Source organism: Filobasidium floriforme (genome assembly GCF_021052385.1).
Source record: "Filobasidium floriforme strain CBS 6241 chromosome Unknown HD553scaffold_22, whole genome shotgun sequence".
NCBI classification, from domain to species: Eukaryota; Fungi; Basidiomycota; class Tremellomycetes; order Filobasidiales; family Filobasidiaceae; genus Filobasidium; species Filobasidium floriforme.
The window spans coordinates 602520-616689 of record NW_025763643.1 but is presented as its reverse complement, the minus strand read 5'-3'; the positions used below and the strand labels follow the sequence as shown (position 1 = coordinate 616689).

At 54.9% G+C, this 14170-nt stretch overlaps 4 protein-coding genes across 4 annotated transcripts; 1 reads left to right on the top strand and 3 right to left on the bottom strand.

Annotated features, from left to right (window-relative positions):
- The first annotated feature begins 395 nt into the window (after window positions 1–395).
- HD553DRAFT_317774 (glycosyltransferase family 1 protein) lies at window positions 396–4615 on the top strand. The gene is made up of 18 exons (XM_046180793.1): window positions 396–910; window positions 995–1076; window positions 1141–1490; window positions 1561–1634; window positions 1696–1843; window positions 1920–2043; window positions 2127–2425; window positions 2499–2603; window positions 2671–2784; window positions 2854–2881; window positions 2941–2979; window positions 3037–3148; window positions 3208–3266; window positions 3333–3460; window positions 3528–3612; window positions 3678–3787; window positions 3847–4013; window positions 4073–4615. Exons 1-18 carry the CDS (start codon window positions 727–729, stop codon window positions 4451–4453), a joined length of 2589 nt encoding a protein of 862 aa, XP_046033985.1. The 5' UTR covers window positions 396–726; the 3' UTR covers window positions 4454–4615.
- On the bottom strand, window positions 4616–7115 carry HD553DRAFT_317772 (mate-domain-containing protein). The gene is made up of 7 exons (XM_046180792.1): window positions 6707–7115; window positions 6179–6570; window positions 5749–6044; window positions 5521–5617; window positions 5170–5443; window positions 5084–5102; window positions 4616–5011 (listed from the first exon to the last, which is right to left on the bottom strand). Exons 1-7 carry the CDS (start codon window positions 7018–7020, stop codon window positions 4655–4657), a joined length of 1749 nt encoding a protein of 582 aa, XP_046033984.1. The 5' UTR covers window positions 7021–7115; the 3' UTR covers window positions 4616–4654.
- Window positions 7116–8444: 1329 nt separating this feature from the next.
- Window positions 8445–9468, bottom strand: HD553DRAFT_345164 (uncharacterized protein; the record flags this gene model as incomplete). The annotated part of the gene is made up of 4 exons (XM_046183071.1): window positions 8445–8638; window positions 8728–9030; window positions 9134–9379; window positions 9444–9468. The coding sequence occupies 4 exons, from the start codon at window positions 9466–9468 to the stop codon at window positions 8445–8447; spliced, it is 768 nt and encodes a 255-aa protein (XP_046033983.1).
- Window positions 9469–10193: 725 nt separating this feature from the next.
- Window positions 10194–13184, bottom strand: HD553DRAFT_317769 (peptide transporter PTR2A). The gene is made up of 8 exons (XM_046180791.1): window positions 12662–13184; window positions 12430–12572; window positions 12079–12347; window positions 11631–11993; window positions 11365–11553; window positions 11160–11292; window positions 10890–11090; window positions 10194–10816 (listed from the first exon to the last, which is right to left on the bottom strand). The coding sequence occupies exons 1-8, from the start codon at window positions 12834–12836 to the stop codon at window positions 10427–10429; spliced, it is 1863 nt and encodes a 620-aa protein (XP_046033982.1). The 5' UTR covers window positions 12837–13184; the 3' UTR covers window positions 10194–10426.
- Between the last annotated feature and the right edge of the window lie 986 nt (window positions 13185–14170).

The following is a 14170-nucleotide window of genomic DNA, read 5'->3' as shown; positions in this document are numbered from 1 at the left end:
TAAAGACAGACGGCAACTCACCTCAAACACCATGGGCCAACCGCCAGGTCGGATCTTGGGCCCTGTGGCGTCATTGTACATTTGTCGACCAATGGCCGTGTCGTAGAAAGGAGGTGGTGCTGCCATGTTTGCTATGTTGCTGCCCAAAGCTGATCAATTAAGCATGTTCTGAACCGGCAATGTCATACACCTCGCCAACAACCCCTTTAAACTCGACAGGTGATACACAAACGGTCCAGAGGAAGCAATTCACAAGATCACGTGATGCCGATATGGCAGCCCGGTCTGGTCTCCCGGTATGTTTCCCGGTCTTGTTTCCCGGTCTTGTTTCCCGGTCGTTCCCCGTCTTGTTCGTCGCGAACCATGAATCAACCTTGACTTTGCATATCAGATGGATAGTCTCGCCTTTCGTCGATAGACATCATTGCCTTAGCAAACGAGAGAATGATATGAGAAGCGAGTCCTGCGACTGAGCACTCCGGAACGGACCCTGACATGAAGACATCACGAGATCACGAACAAGTCCGACGGAGATGCGCGGAGGACCCGGGAGTCATCACTTTAGATCGAGCAACCCACGATTTGCACAGCATGCGGTCGGATATACATCTACCAATGTCCTCTGTGGATTTCTCTGAAGGGTCAAGCAAGGGACGATGACTACACTCGCCGATCGTCGAACGATCTCGCACGTCCGAGCCCTAAACACACGTCGAGCGCTTCATCATGCCTTTACGACCGGCTCCTGCATCTCTACGAAGCCCACCACCACCACGCTACTCATCAGTCGAGGTTGAAGATACAAATGCCGACCTCGATAGCCAATTCGACGCCGAGGCGAATAGCCAGACAGGCGATGGCGACGAGGAGACGGACGTGGTGACTGGTCTCGATGGACGTCCTGTTCGAGGTGAGCCTACGGGGCCCGCTGCGGTCGATGGTCTTCGTCCGCGAGCTCACATACTCTCTTGGAACGACCTCGTACACACCACAGATGAGACGATATTCGAGGCCTCTGGGCCGGGGATGTCGTCGCGGGCGAGTATGCGAAAGGACGGGAGGATCAGCGTCATCATGTGAGATTTCGATGACGGCGTGAAAGAATCCGCTTGAACACAGTTGACAATCGACTCGGCGTAGAAACTCGCACAAGAAGCTCCCCGACCTCCCACCCGACTATGCGGTCGCCGTCAAGGAATACGGGATCGACCCAGCTCGACCTCTCCGCGTACCCATCCTCAACATTGTCATATTCATCGTCGGATCCCGGGGAGACGTCCAGCCGTACCTCGCTGCCGCCCTGACGTTGATTAAGGACTACGGGCACCGCGTACGGATAGCCACACACGATACGTTCGAGAAATTCGTACTCGATCAAAAGGTGCACCTCGAGGGTAGGACGAGCCGAGATGGAAGGGCTCTTGAGGAGCAACTCGAGTTCTATGGGATCGGAGGAGATCCTCAGGAGCTGATGGCGTATATGGTCAAGAGTGAGTCCCGCCCACTGTATACCCGTTTCCGATTCGAAGCGGACGACCTCCCCCTCTTCCGCCGTCGCAGACCCCGGCTTGATTCCGGGCATCTCCTCACTCACGAACGGTGATATCGGTCGCAAACAAGCAATGATCAAAGAGGTCAGCCGAGCCACACCTAGTTCTCGAATGTGTGCTTTCGGTTGACATGCCCGCCGCACAGATGATGAAAAAGTTCTACCGATCGACATTCATGCCCTGTCCACAGACCGGGGCGTCGTTCGCAGCCGAGGCGATCATAAGCAATCCTCCGGCGTTTGCTCACATACATACGGCTGAAGCTTTGGGGATCCCGTTGACCATGTCGTTCAGTGAGTCGGCGAATCGGACGCGAATCGACGACGTCCGCTCACCCTGATGTACTTTCGCCTGTGTGGAACGTCGCAGCCATGCCATGGTCGGCTACGACAGCCTTCTCCCATCCGCTCGTTGCCATCGAGCAAAGCGATACGCCTTCAGCGCTCACCAACTACTTGACGTTTGCCTTGGCGTCCGCTTTGACTTGGCAAGGGTGAGTACAATTTCCCACTCGGCCCTCTTTGCTGTTTGTGAGGCAAAGTGCTGATACTGGCCCCCGCTCCTTTATGTCTCTAGGCTCGGTTCGACGATCAACCGATTCCGAAAGAAACGACTGGGTTTGGAGTCCGTTTCGTTGGCGTCCGGAGCTTCAGCCGTCGATCGACTCAAAGTCCCGTACATCTATTGTTGGACGTCCGAGCTCATCCCCAAGCCGAGGGATTGGATGCAAAACATCGATATTACCGGTTTCCTCTTTCTCGAGAGTGCCGGGTATCAGCCGAAACCCGACCTGGCCAAATTCCTGGCCGATGGACCGCCTCCGGTCTACATCGGGTTCGGATCGATCGTCGTGGAAGACCCGACGGCGTTGACTTGTGAGTGTCCGAAGCGAGACCTACAGTAAAGCGAGGCGCCGTGGCTGAGATCGCAAACGCTCGTCTCACACAGGCCTACTGCTCGACGCGATCAAGTTTTCGGGAGTGCGAGCTCTGTTGTCGGCAGGGTGGAGCAAGATCGGAGGATCAGACGTTCCCGACGACGTGTTTCTGCTAGGTAAGTCGCCAGCACATGGAATGCAAGCGAGACACGACTGGAACTCGCTCTTTGCCATCGTATCCAGGTGACTGCCCTCACGACTGGCTCTTTGCCGATGGTAGAGTCTCCGCAGTCGTCATTCACGGGGGAGCTGGGACCACAGCGATCGCCTTGAAGAATGGACTTCCCGTCGTTGTGGGCAAGTGATTGCACTCTTAAAACCGAAGCGAAAGCTTTGCAGCTGATCGTCGTCATTCTCGACCGGCAGTACCGTTCTTCGGTGATCAGCCCTTCTGGCAAGTCAATCGAATCCGGGCAACCTCGGCAGCCCACATACTGATCGATCTGTTCGTAGGGGCGCAATGATAGCCAAACGAGGCGCTGGGCCAGAACCGTAGGTCCTTGTCGGCTCGACTTCTCCTTGATTTCGACTGACGACGTTACAATCCAGGATCCCATTCAAAACCTTAACATCCGTCAAATTGGCGCAAGCGATACAGTACGCCATCTCTCCCGAAGCCAAACGAGCGGCGGTCGAAGTCGGTTCTGCCATCCGCAACGAGGCGAGTATGAACGTGGGTTTGTTTCTCAAACACCGCGTCAACTTTCGTTGCCTTTGCAGGACGGAGCTCGCAACTTTGCAGACTCTTTCCACGCGCACCTGCCGTTGCTTCACATGCGGCAAGTCGTGGCCTGCTGAGATGGCACGCCAGACGATAAAGACTGACGAAACTAACGCGACTACAGCTGCGACATCGATCCCGATCGAGTGGCGGTCTGGTGGTCGGAAAAGTACGCCCTACGGTTGAGTGCGTTGGCTGCCGAGGCCCTCGTTCGTTCGGGCAAGATCAAAGAGCGAGCTCTGATACCCTGGCGTGAGTCAACAGTACCACCTGCGAACCGAAGACTGATATGCAAGCTGACGACGAAACGGGCTGACAGGCCCGAGCGAGTACGCCCTTCAAATGCCAGCGACGGATCCGATCTCTGGGGGAGCCATTGCCATGCTCAATTGCGTTACCGAATTGTTCGTTGCCACCTTTGCTCCCAATTCGCACGCATTCCGCTGAAGCGTGTCCTTTTGTCGCACAGCGGTGAAGGCTTCTTTCGCATCTTCAGCCTACGACCGGACAGGGGCTTGATGCTCATGACGACGGCACTCCCGAAAGCGTTGGCTACGACTCTGATGGGTCTGACGGAAGGTGAGCCTCGTGCACGGCCCTGTCAAGGGTAATCGCCGACTCATTTGACATCGTCACAGGTCTCGAAACGCTGCCCTCTCTCTACGGTACAAAGGAAAGACGACCTCGAACCAAGATTACCGGTGTCGGTAGCGGATTCGTCGCTGCTGGCAAGGGGTTCGCGTTTGGAATGTATGATGGCGTCACGGGACTGGTCCGAGAACCCATTCGAAGCGCCCAGGCAGAAGTGAGTGTCCTCAATCTCCAATGCCCGGCTTGCTGTACCAACGTTTCGATTCCTCACAGGGAGCGCTCGGTTTCACAAAGGGACTCGCTCGGGCGTCCATCAACCTGGCCGTACAGCCGGCTGCAGGAATGTTCGGGTTGTTTAGCCACCCCGTCAAGGGAATCGGGAGGTCCTGCGCCACCGCTTTTCGAACAGAGCTTGGCGAGAAGGTCTTGCGCAAGCCGCGCTTGGAAATGGGCAAACAGCAGGCAGACGGGATCGCGGACGAGGTCAAGCAGGAGTACGTTCGCCAATTCGACGAGCTCGCTCCGCACGTCAAGAAACGTAGGAAGCTACTCAAAGACGAAGCCAAGCGATGGCTGCGGGACTTGGAAGTGGAAGCGGGCAGGTCCCGACAGGCGGGCGAAGCAATGATGGGCGGGTCAGAGGCTGGCTTGTAGGCTCGTCCCGGGTGTAGGTTTGGCTCGCATGTGTACATAAGACGCTGTCCTGTAACAGGACAACCCCTGGCGAGTCTGTGCGAAACATGCCGACAAGGAAGCCAGTCCATGTACAAAGTCTGACTAGCTGTGAGTTCCTGAAAACAAGGTATATAATGATGATGATCGATATACTACAACGCCCTGTGCGGACGATCCCCTTCATATCCGCATGGTCCCATAATCCCTCTCGCTCGCATTCTCTTCATCTTCCTCTTCGTCATCCTCGTCGTCGTCCTCTTCGACCATCGCGAACCCACTCCCACGACTGCGCCACACCGCCCTCCTCATCTCCTCGGTCCAGTCCACACGTACGCAGTAAAAGATGACCCCAAAAGCGCCCACCCAAAAGAGACCGACCGAGGTCCCTGTCCACAGCCCGACCAGGCCCCAGTTTTGACGATAGGCGAGGTAGTAACCGAGGGGCAGGCCGAGGACGTAGTAAGAGCCCGTGATGATGGCGGCTTGGAGGTTCTGAAGTGCTATCGATCGCAAGATGGACGAGCCGATGCTGGCGACCTGTAAAGGGCGAGGCGAATCGCCGAGAGTCAGTCGCAACTTTACCAAGGTCTTCTGACAACCTCGACTTACGGCATCGGAAACTTGATATCTGTCGGTCAAAGGGAAACTTTCCATCAGCACGCCATACCGACACACGACTCTGAACCGGGACTCACGTAGCGATCGGGATGAGCACGCTAGCGATCAACCCCCTGACCTCGTCCTCGCTCCTGCCCTCGCCCTTGACGTATAGCCCCGCGAGCCAGAACCTGCCGACCAACAGACCAGTGGCCAAAAACGCCGTGACGAGGATCGCAAACACATAGGCCGCCCTCACGGTCACCTTGGCAGCTCTCACCGCCTCGGGGGTGTTGTGTCCGAGTAGCTGACCCAGACGGACGGTGGAAGCGAGACCGGCCGCGTAGGGGATCATGGCGAGAAAGATGTCCACTGCGAGGTCGGGCACGTGTGAAAGGTCAGCACAGGGTCGGAAAAGTCGATCTGGCGAGCCGAACACCTGAGCTTACTGGAAGTGATGGCGGCCTGGGCCGCGATGCTCGTCTCACCCAACCTTCCCGCCATCAAGCTGACAATCTCGAAACTCCACCATTCCGAGCCGAACATCTGGCGAATCCCATATGAGCAGGGTTAAGACAAGGAAATCAACCGTATCAGCCTCGACTCCCGTTTCCTAACAGTCGCTTTCCGTCAAAAGAAGAATGAAGGCGGGAAGATCTTAAAGCGCTCCGACTCACCATCGCGCTCGGTACGAGGATCCCCAAATACGCCCTCCACCCCTCCAAACACCTCCTACTCCACCCTCCCCAACACTCCCTCGCCTCCGTCCTCGCTATCCAGCCTACTAACAACACCCCAATCAAGGTATACGACATGGCCACTGATATAGCCACTCCATTCTCTCTCAGCGACGTGCGGTGGACGAGATAATAAGCCAGAGCTGTGTGGAGCGGGAGGATAGCGGCGACGATAAACGTCGGAGGGTGGAAGATCGATTGAGCTTGGAGGAACGCTTTGGAGGTTTCCATCAGGGCTGCCTCGTCGAAAAAGAAAAACAAGCGAGATGATCCTGCTTAGCGTCCCCTCGAGAGTCGATTTTCAAATAGCGAAAGAGAGACACAGAAACTTGTGACAATCCGAGGTTATATATATATACGTGTGACTCACCATACCCGGGCACATATAACATCATCCACCTCAAAAACCCTTGCAACCCCACCGCCAAGCTCTCCGGCTGTCCGAGCGCGATCATGATAGGTCTTATGAACCACCAAACCACGAGCATCGGGAGAACACATAGGTGTGCGAGTATGAAGCCTCGTTGAGCTATTATTCCTATTTCTTTCTTGCCCGAGTGAGTATGAGAGTGAGATTGTGAGGTAGAAGAAGAAGGAGATTTCGATTTTGATTTAGAAGTGGTGTTATTGTGCTTGAGGGTAAAGAGCGGGGCTGAGAGCGTAGTCTGCGCTGCGGTAGAGGAGAGGATGAGGACAGTCGTCGTAACTCCCATGATCTGTATGCCTTGTCCGACGGTGGCCAGTTCGTTCGGTCCCAGTCGGCTGTAGCGTACGAAGAAACGAAACATCCGGATTTAGCCAGGTTCGTATCCATAACCCATTCAGGCTGAATGTTCGCAAAGTCACACCGAAAAGAGAGAGAGACCTGGACCCTGCACGACTGGGGACTAAGACTCACCCGGCGATCAACGTCGAGACGAGCGGGAAACAAGCTTCCAACAAGAACCCTATCGTCAACGGAGCCGCATTCGCCGATAACGCCCTGAAAGCTCCCCAGAACGTCTGATCTATCTCTTCCTCCTCTTCCTCCTCCTCGTCATAATCGTCCTCTTCCTCCGTATCTCCACGTCGAGGGTGATGCTGATGATGATGATGGTTGTGCTTGAGGAGCGGGGAGATCTCGTTCGAATTAGACCCACGTCTGAGCGAGATGGACGATCGACCTGGGCGTGGTGGGTTGGGGTAATACAGATCCGGAGCCGGGTTAGACATCGGTAAGTCTATTCTCGTTATCTCTAGCTTTGATGTAAGAGTAGTTTGGGGTACTGTGGGGTGAGAGTCAATGTAGTCAGTCGCAAGTATCCATCTTTCTTCCTCGAGGTCACGGCTCGTTCAAAGTTTGAGGAATTCGATTCCGCGCGAAAGTAACGTCACCAGTTCGAGTCACTCTACTAGCTACTAGGTCAGAGGGGATGATCAATGAGATAGACATGACGACCCTAGCCCCGAATGTGTGATAACCAAGCTTGCATTCTGAGGTCACACGTCGAGCCTACAAGTAAACCCATGGTCTTGCGAGAGATCTGGGCTCGAAACCGGTGACGGAACGGGTCAGGGGTCGTTGGTCGCTTGTTGCAAGTTGCAAGTTGACGGTCTATGGGTATACACACTTGTATTTCGTATCTGGACAAGGTATCGGGAAGAGCGCTTGCTCAAGCCAAGCTTTCAAGCCTTGATGTCAGAGGTAGTCATGTTTGCAGATGTATGGAGAAAGGCCGCCTTACGCTGAGCACGTCTCGAAGAGTCGCGGTCGGGTTTCAAAAGCGTGCTCCAAGGTCGTCTACAGCTCACCCGAGCCCCTTTGTGCTCTGGGAGATCGGTGGCACTAGCCGACGTTTCGTCGCAGAGGACCCTACACTACTGGCCACCTTTAGGTAGACTCCATGGTAGGTCGTTACCAGATCTCAGTCCAGCAGATCTACCAGGCGGGTTTATAGCGCACAGCCGAGTATCAGTCTGGAATTTTGCAACGGAAGAAGCAAGGTCGGTCATCTTGAGAGCAGACAGAGCTGTGAACCACCTGCAGAGGCAAGCCGGCGATATGAGGGTGAGTTGGTCGGCCAGTCTCGGATCGCGTCGAAAGCTGGACAATTAGGAATTCGTAACAGCCAGAAGGGTGTCTTTGAACGGACTACATGCTACTGTACATGTCGTTCCTCTAGGGTCATAGAGGATACGTATTATTGTCCAAGCTATAATAGCGCGATTTTCGCATGAATAGATTCTGTCTCTCAACTTTTCATCATCTGGTCAAAGAGTTAAGAAAGCATGATAGGGGATCGGCTCCCGTAGCTCGTAGTACAGTACATACGATCATATGAATGATATGGTTCCTCGACGAGCGACCACCGTCTGCTCCGGAAACCCATATCATATCTGAGCGAGTGAGTGGACGAGAAAAGCCCTGAGCTCGACTGATTCGGGCTCCGTCCCGTAATCCTTGAGCGAATGCGATTTAGCCGGGGTATCAAAGATGATCATAGAAGCAGATCAAGGACAGGACGCCATACAAGTAAGTCATGGAACACGAAGCAAGCCCGCTCGAGGAACCTCTACGACGACCGGGATGTTGTATCTAACAAGGAAAGACCTGAGCCCCACTCTCCCAGTCGAAAACAGCCTCGTCGTCGGTTCGTCTACCAAGGAAGACCCTCTCCGTCATAGTTGAAGAACTTGCCCCCGTGGCTCTCGATGGTAGCCTTGTCGGCGACCTCTTTGACGTAGGTCGCAGATTGGACGGGGGTGAGGATGGTGACTCCGAACGAGGCGACCTTTTCGTGCCCGCCGAAGGATTCGATACCGACGTTGCCCATGTCGGTGGAGACCATGCCTGTCAAAACGTTTCCGGAAGTGATCAGGATCAACGAGTTTCTCAACAACTGTCCACAGAAGGGAGGAAGAAGCTCGTCGACCACTCACCAGGATGAACCATGACCACGGCGACCTTGTCCTTTTCCGCATGTTCCTGGTGAATATGAATCCCGACAAAGTTGATGGCCGCCTTGGACGACCCATAAGCGGTAATGGGGAACGGTACCGCAGCGGTCAAAGACCCAGCAAGGGTGCTGGTGATGATAAACTTCTTCTCCGCCTTGGTCGATTTGAGGAGGAGAGGGTAGAAGGATTGGAACAGGTAGAGAGGTCCGAGGGTGTTGGTCTCCCAGTGTCGCTGCATGTCCCCGTGGTTGATCTGGAGGACGGGTTTCGGGGTGTCGGAGATACCTAGACAAAACAACAGTCAGCATCCTCATACGCCAGGAGGACAACCAGAGAAAGACGTCTCTGAACCAGACATTTCCCCCTCCAGCGGAAAGTAACAACTCACCGGCATTGGCCCACAGCACGTCCACCCTTCCTACCAACCCCTCGACCTCCTTGGCCGCGGCCTTGTTCCCCTCCTCGTCCCCAGCGACGATCTTGACCACGTGGATCTTGGCCTGAGAAGATTTGGCTACTTCCAACAGGGCGGTCGGGCTGGTGGTATCACGCACGCCGGCGATGATGACGTTGGAAGGGTCGGCAGAGTAGAGCTTGACGAGTTCGAAACCGATCCCACGAGCGGCTCCGGTGACTGAACGAAGGCTTAGTAGTCAGCGAGCTGTATGAACGGATTGAGTGGTGACACCGGTGCTCACTGAGGTAGACGGTCGAGTCGGACATGACGGGTCAAGAGCGGTAGTGTCAATCCAGATGTTTAGGCTGATGCGTGAGGTGATTGAATATCGAGTTCCTGGAGATTACAGATCAGACCACATCGAACCATGACCTCCTGTATTTATATATCCATCCCATCGTCAATGTCCCGGAGTGTGGGCACGGGCACGGCCTTTGCGAATGAGCTGGGAGAAGGTTGCGCGGTCAGCCAGCAGCCAGCCGTCGGAAATAGATGTTCAATCAACTTCCGGATTAGCAATCACTTGATCGGTCATGACCAAGCAATGGGACACGCATCATCGACCACGTTAAGCAACGGATCAACGGAAGCCCTGAAACCTCATACTCTGTGTTCCACTGCTGCAGACCAGGGCCCGAGACGGACGAGGAAGATGCTTGTCAACCAGCTCAAATCGTCGTTTCGAGAGAGAGCGCCAGATCGCGGGATGGATATGAAAGGTGATTGATAATGCGACGCCTGTGCCGAGAAACGCGCGTCGTTACCGGTCTGACCTTGACCGGGTATCGGAAGGCCACTTGTTTGATTTCAGTGAAACGTGCATCATGACTCTAGCATCAGCGTTCGCAGGATACGTTCGAGTAATGAAATCATCGTCGAAGCGAAGGCTCGAACAGCAAGTCGCGCGAGCAACTTCAACTCACGCACGATGTGACCAGCAGGGCCACCACGAGACAACCTGGGCCACACGGGCCCCCCCGGAAACCAAATATCAAGTGAACCTATATCATGATAAGTTCAATTCTATACACGACTTTATACAATGCGTACACCTGGCAAGCAGCGAGAGAACAATATGTATCGGACAGGAGAGCTCTGCCCCCTATCCTTGCGATTATACCTATATGAGTCTCCTTTTCTTTCCCTATGCCACGACGCGCGGCTGCGGAAAACACTTCTTCTTCTTCTCGAGCGTCCTCAGCCGAAACCCAGGCCGGACCCGACCTAGGCATGCCTGACCTCCTCCTCTTCGGTCTCGACAGGCCTGCCCTTGGGCCAGACGTGACCCTCTGGAAGCTCGTTGAGGGTCTCTTCCTGTCGGTCCAACTCTCGGAAAGTGAAGAAGAAGGCGATACCACCGAGCGAGGCCAAGATGGTACAGGTCATGTAGTTCCAGACGAGGTTGGGGTCGTCACTGAGCGGGACGAGGGCCTCTCCGATAGCAGCGGATACGGCGTTGGTCAAGAGGGACAAGGCCTGGACGATGGACCTCATGTTACGGGGAGCCTTGGTGTAGGCGTATTCGAGGATGGTGATCGAAGCGAAGATTTCAGAGAAACCGATCAGGGCGTAGGCACCGATCTGCGACCAGACGTTGATGGGGGCGGGGATGGTCTAAAGATGAAACGATCCGGCACGATCAGCAAATTTAATCTCCAGATGTCAAGGAGTCGCGCTGGGCACTCACGATACCGTCCTCGGTGGCACAAGTGTTGGCAGAGTATCCACAGGGGCTCATTCGGTAGATGTACAGCTGGGTGATGGTGGCCCAGATCATGGCCAAAGCGGCACAAGCGAAACCGGCAGTGATCCTCCTGATGGGAGTGAATCGAATACCGTGCTTTCGGAAGAAGGGGTAGATGAACAGGTCGAAGATGGGAATGAAGATCTGCGACGAGACATTATGGGGACTTGGGTCAGCTCAGAGGCGTTGTATCGTACCGAGCGCGAAACGTACAATGAGCGAGATGGGGTTGATGTTGTTGATGATATCGTTGGGAACGTGGTTGAGTTCCATGACGGCGGCTTGCGAGGTCAAGTTTCCGGTCATCTGGTTGTAGGCGAGCCAGTAGACGGGGTAGAACAGGAAGCTATACGAGTGGCAAGACGTCCAAAAGTCAGCTCGGAAATACGAGAACCGGATCAACCACAACCCTACTCACACCTTGCAAGCAGACAGGGCTCGCTTGACCTCGTCAACCCACTCGTCGTCAAAGTTCATCCATCCGGGAACCCCACCGGCCTGCATGGACGGCTTGGCATTGTCCCAGTTTCGAGGTCCGAACATCTTCTTGGGGTTCAAAGAAAAGGTACCCTTGTTGGCAGCTCGAATGACTCGGAAGGCAGAGGGGCTGTGGTGCAATTTCGAATCATGGTAAGCGGACGATCTCACTAGGACTGGTCTGTATAACGAGGTGGCGGGACTCACTAGACACTGCCCGCGGGAGGTCGAAGGACGTAGTACTTCTTTCCAAAGATCAAGATGGCCGGGCAGATGAGGAAGACGATGGTCGGCAGCAAGTAGGACAACCAGAACCCGACGTATTTCTCGGCGTAGACCATGCCGATCTGTCCGACCAAGGATCCGATGTTGATGAACAGGTAAAAGTACATGAACAACCTGGCCGTGGTGAGAGCGGGGTCGACGAGGACCTTGGTCCCCTTGCGTTCTTCGACGACGGCTCGTTGACGGGTAACTTGTTCGGCGATCAGGGGGGAGACGTTGGACTTGAACATTCCGGTACCGACTCCCATGATGACGATGGCGACGGCGAACAATCCGACGATGCCGCTGTGTAGCGCAACAGGACAGAGCAATTCAATCAGTATTCCGGCGAGTCGACAGCATAGGCCGCTCAAACTCATCTGTGACCTACTTCTTGTTGATGATCCCAGGAATAGCGCAAATAACAAGCAAGATGTGGCCGACCAGACAGATGATGTTGGCAAGCTGAACAGTCTTGTACCTTCCAAAGTACTGATCGGCCAAGTAGGCTCCGAGCAAGGGAGTCAAGTAGATCCAAAAGGTGTTGAAGGTGGTCAGACCGAAGGCGGCCTTTTGTCCCATACCGAGGGCACCGGGTTGGCCATCGTGGCCACCGGCTCCGGTTCGGGAACCTGGAGGGAGGGGTCGTTGGATAAAGTTCTGCGGGCGTCCGAAGAAAAAACACGCGAGAGAGGCGGATGAGTGAGGCAAGAGCTGGTTGACGTCGACGGAGAAAACGTACGGTGAAGACGACGGTGGTACCGTAGTAAGAGAATCGTTCACCCAATTCGACAAAGGCGACGAGATAACTCGCGAACGGGACTCGGTCGGGTACTCTTCGGAGCGTATGGATCTCCTCTTCGGTCGGGTAGACATCGTTCGGGTCTGCATAACGTGAACACGTCCCACAAGTCCAGCGTCAACAATCGTGGAACACGAGGCACAGATTCGAACAACTCGACGGTGCAACTCACTGAGGGGGTCGTAGTAGTGTTCCCTCACCTCGGCCTCCTGGGCATGGTGATCAACCTTTTCCATAGACTTTTTCTCCGTGATGGCATCGTGAGGGTAAGTCGGCAGGTCCTCGCGGCCTGCTTTTTCGGCCATCACGGGCGCTGGCACTTGGGCCATGGGTTCTTCCATAGGCATGTTGGGCAGGAAAGTTCCTCTTTTCTTTTCCCTTGAGCGAGTGTACTTGAGAAGAAACTCGGTTTGACTAGGTCGACCTTGAGGCGATTATGAGAGCCGACGAAGGTAGTCGATTAGAGGTCGAAGAGTCGTTGTTTCCTGCAAACACGAACGTCGAAAGTGTGGGGAGGGGATGGGATGGGGGGCGGACGAACGTCTTCGAGTTATAGGGGAACGGAGCGATGGCGGGTGGAGCGAGTATGGCCCGAGATATCCGAGAGCAAGTCACACGATACGACGGACAAATGGCGACGAAGGCGATTGCGACGGGGCGATTGCGAGATCCAGCAGTTGCCTCGCATGCCTCGTCCAATCGACAATCTCCACCCACAAGGTCGAGCCCATACGAGACACCTCCCCTCGACTCCATCATCGAGAAAAAAAAGTCGCCACATGATCCCCAAGAAGCGCAGGTGGATCTGCGATCACATGGGTACCTGTTTGCTATTTCAAGCGACTTGCTCCACGTGACTTCCGCGCGTGGCTGCGAGCTGGTGCGGTACTTTTCCCATCAAAAAGGCGGCAAGCTCAGCGAGAATGGTTTCCCCGGTCTGATCGGAGGGTTCGGCGAGCGAACGTATAATTCACCGAGAGTCACCGGCATGGCGGCGGGGCAGCCAGAAAACGATCCGCGGCTGTCGATCTTCATCAAACGATCACGCGGTCGCAATTCGCCAAGACAATCGAAGGATGGCGTTTTCATTCGCTTCGGTCAGATCCGAGCTGGTGGATCACGCCATTTGCCCCTGCCTTCGAGATCAGGAATCACGAATCCATACCGAACGTCGACCTTGTTCTTCCTCCTCCCCCGGCAGGCCACCCCGGTTTCAGTTCGGAGCTTGGGAAGGATGACCGATGCAATACAGATACCTATCGACGTTCACCGAGGTCGCAGTGATTTATATCTCCTATCTCTGCCATTATCTCTGCTTCATCAATCATCGCAGTCAACGAGCCGTGCCTCGCCACTTTGACATCATTCTCGGCCATGTGGTGCATACAGAGTACTCACATTGTTCCATCGGTCAACGTCATTTCTACGGGCGCCAGTCGAGCCCGAGGCTTCGAGGCTACGGGGTTGACAACCCGGTGTGATGGTTAGCACTTGTTGTCAGGGCGAGGCCGAGCTTGCGTCGGTCAGAGTGGTCACGAGACAAAGGATCATGAAACATGGTCGTCGTCGCTCGGTCCTGATGCCCATCAACGGATAGTGGGACTCAGACACCGCATATGTCCTTTGTTATCGACGTGACGTTGAGCATGCTCAAGAAGATCTTGGTCTGCGTGTGTGTGTG

Excerpts from the sequence above, each read along its gene's own strand:
- HD553DRAFT_317774 (XM_046180793.1), top strand. The coding sequence starts at position 727 with ATGCCTTTACGACCGGCTCCTGCATCTCTACGAAGCCCACCACCACCA. Across the intron at positions 1,491-1,560 it reads GATGGCGTATATGGTCAAGA|ACCCCGGCTTGATTCCGGGC; the intron begins GTGAGTCCCGCC and ends CCGCCGTCGCAG. Across the intron at positions 3,267-3,332 it reads CTGCCGTTGCTTCACATGCG|CTGCGACATCGATCCCGATC; the intron begins GCAAGTCGTGGC and ends ACGCGACTACAG.
- HD553DRAFT_317772 (XM_046180792.1), bottom strand. The coding sequence starts at position 7,020 with ATGTCTAACCCGGCTCCGGATCTGTATTACCCCAACCCACCACGCCCA. Across the intron at positions 6,571-6,706 it reads GTCTCGACGTTGATCGCCGG|CCGACTGGGACCGAACGAAC; the intron begins GTGAGTCTTAGT and ends CGTACGCTACAG. Across the intron at positions 5,444-5,520 it reads CCAGGCCGCCATCACTTCCA|TGGACATCTTTCTCGCCATG; the intron begins GTAAGCTCAGGT and ends CCGACCTCGCAG.
- HD553DRAFT_317769 (XM_046180791.1), bottom strand. The coding sequence starts at position 12,836 with ATGCCTATGGAAGAACCCATGGCCCAAGTGCCAGCGCCCGTGATGGCC. Across the intron at positions 12,348-12,429 it reads GTACCACCGTCGTCTTCACC|AACTTTATCCAACGACCCCT; the intron begins GTACGTTTTCTC and ends GGACGCCCGCAG. Across the intron at positions 11,293-11,364 it reads GCCCTGTCTGCTTGCAAGGT|CTTCCTGTTCTACCCCGTCT; the intron begins GTGAGTAGGGTT and ends CCACTCGTATAG.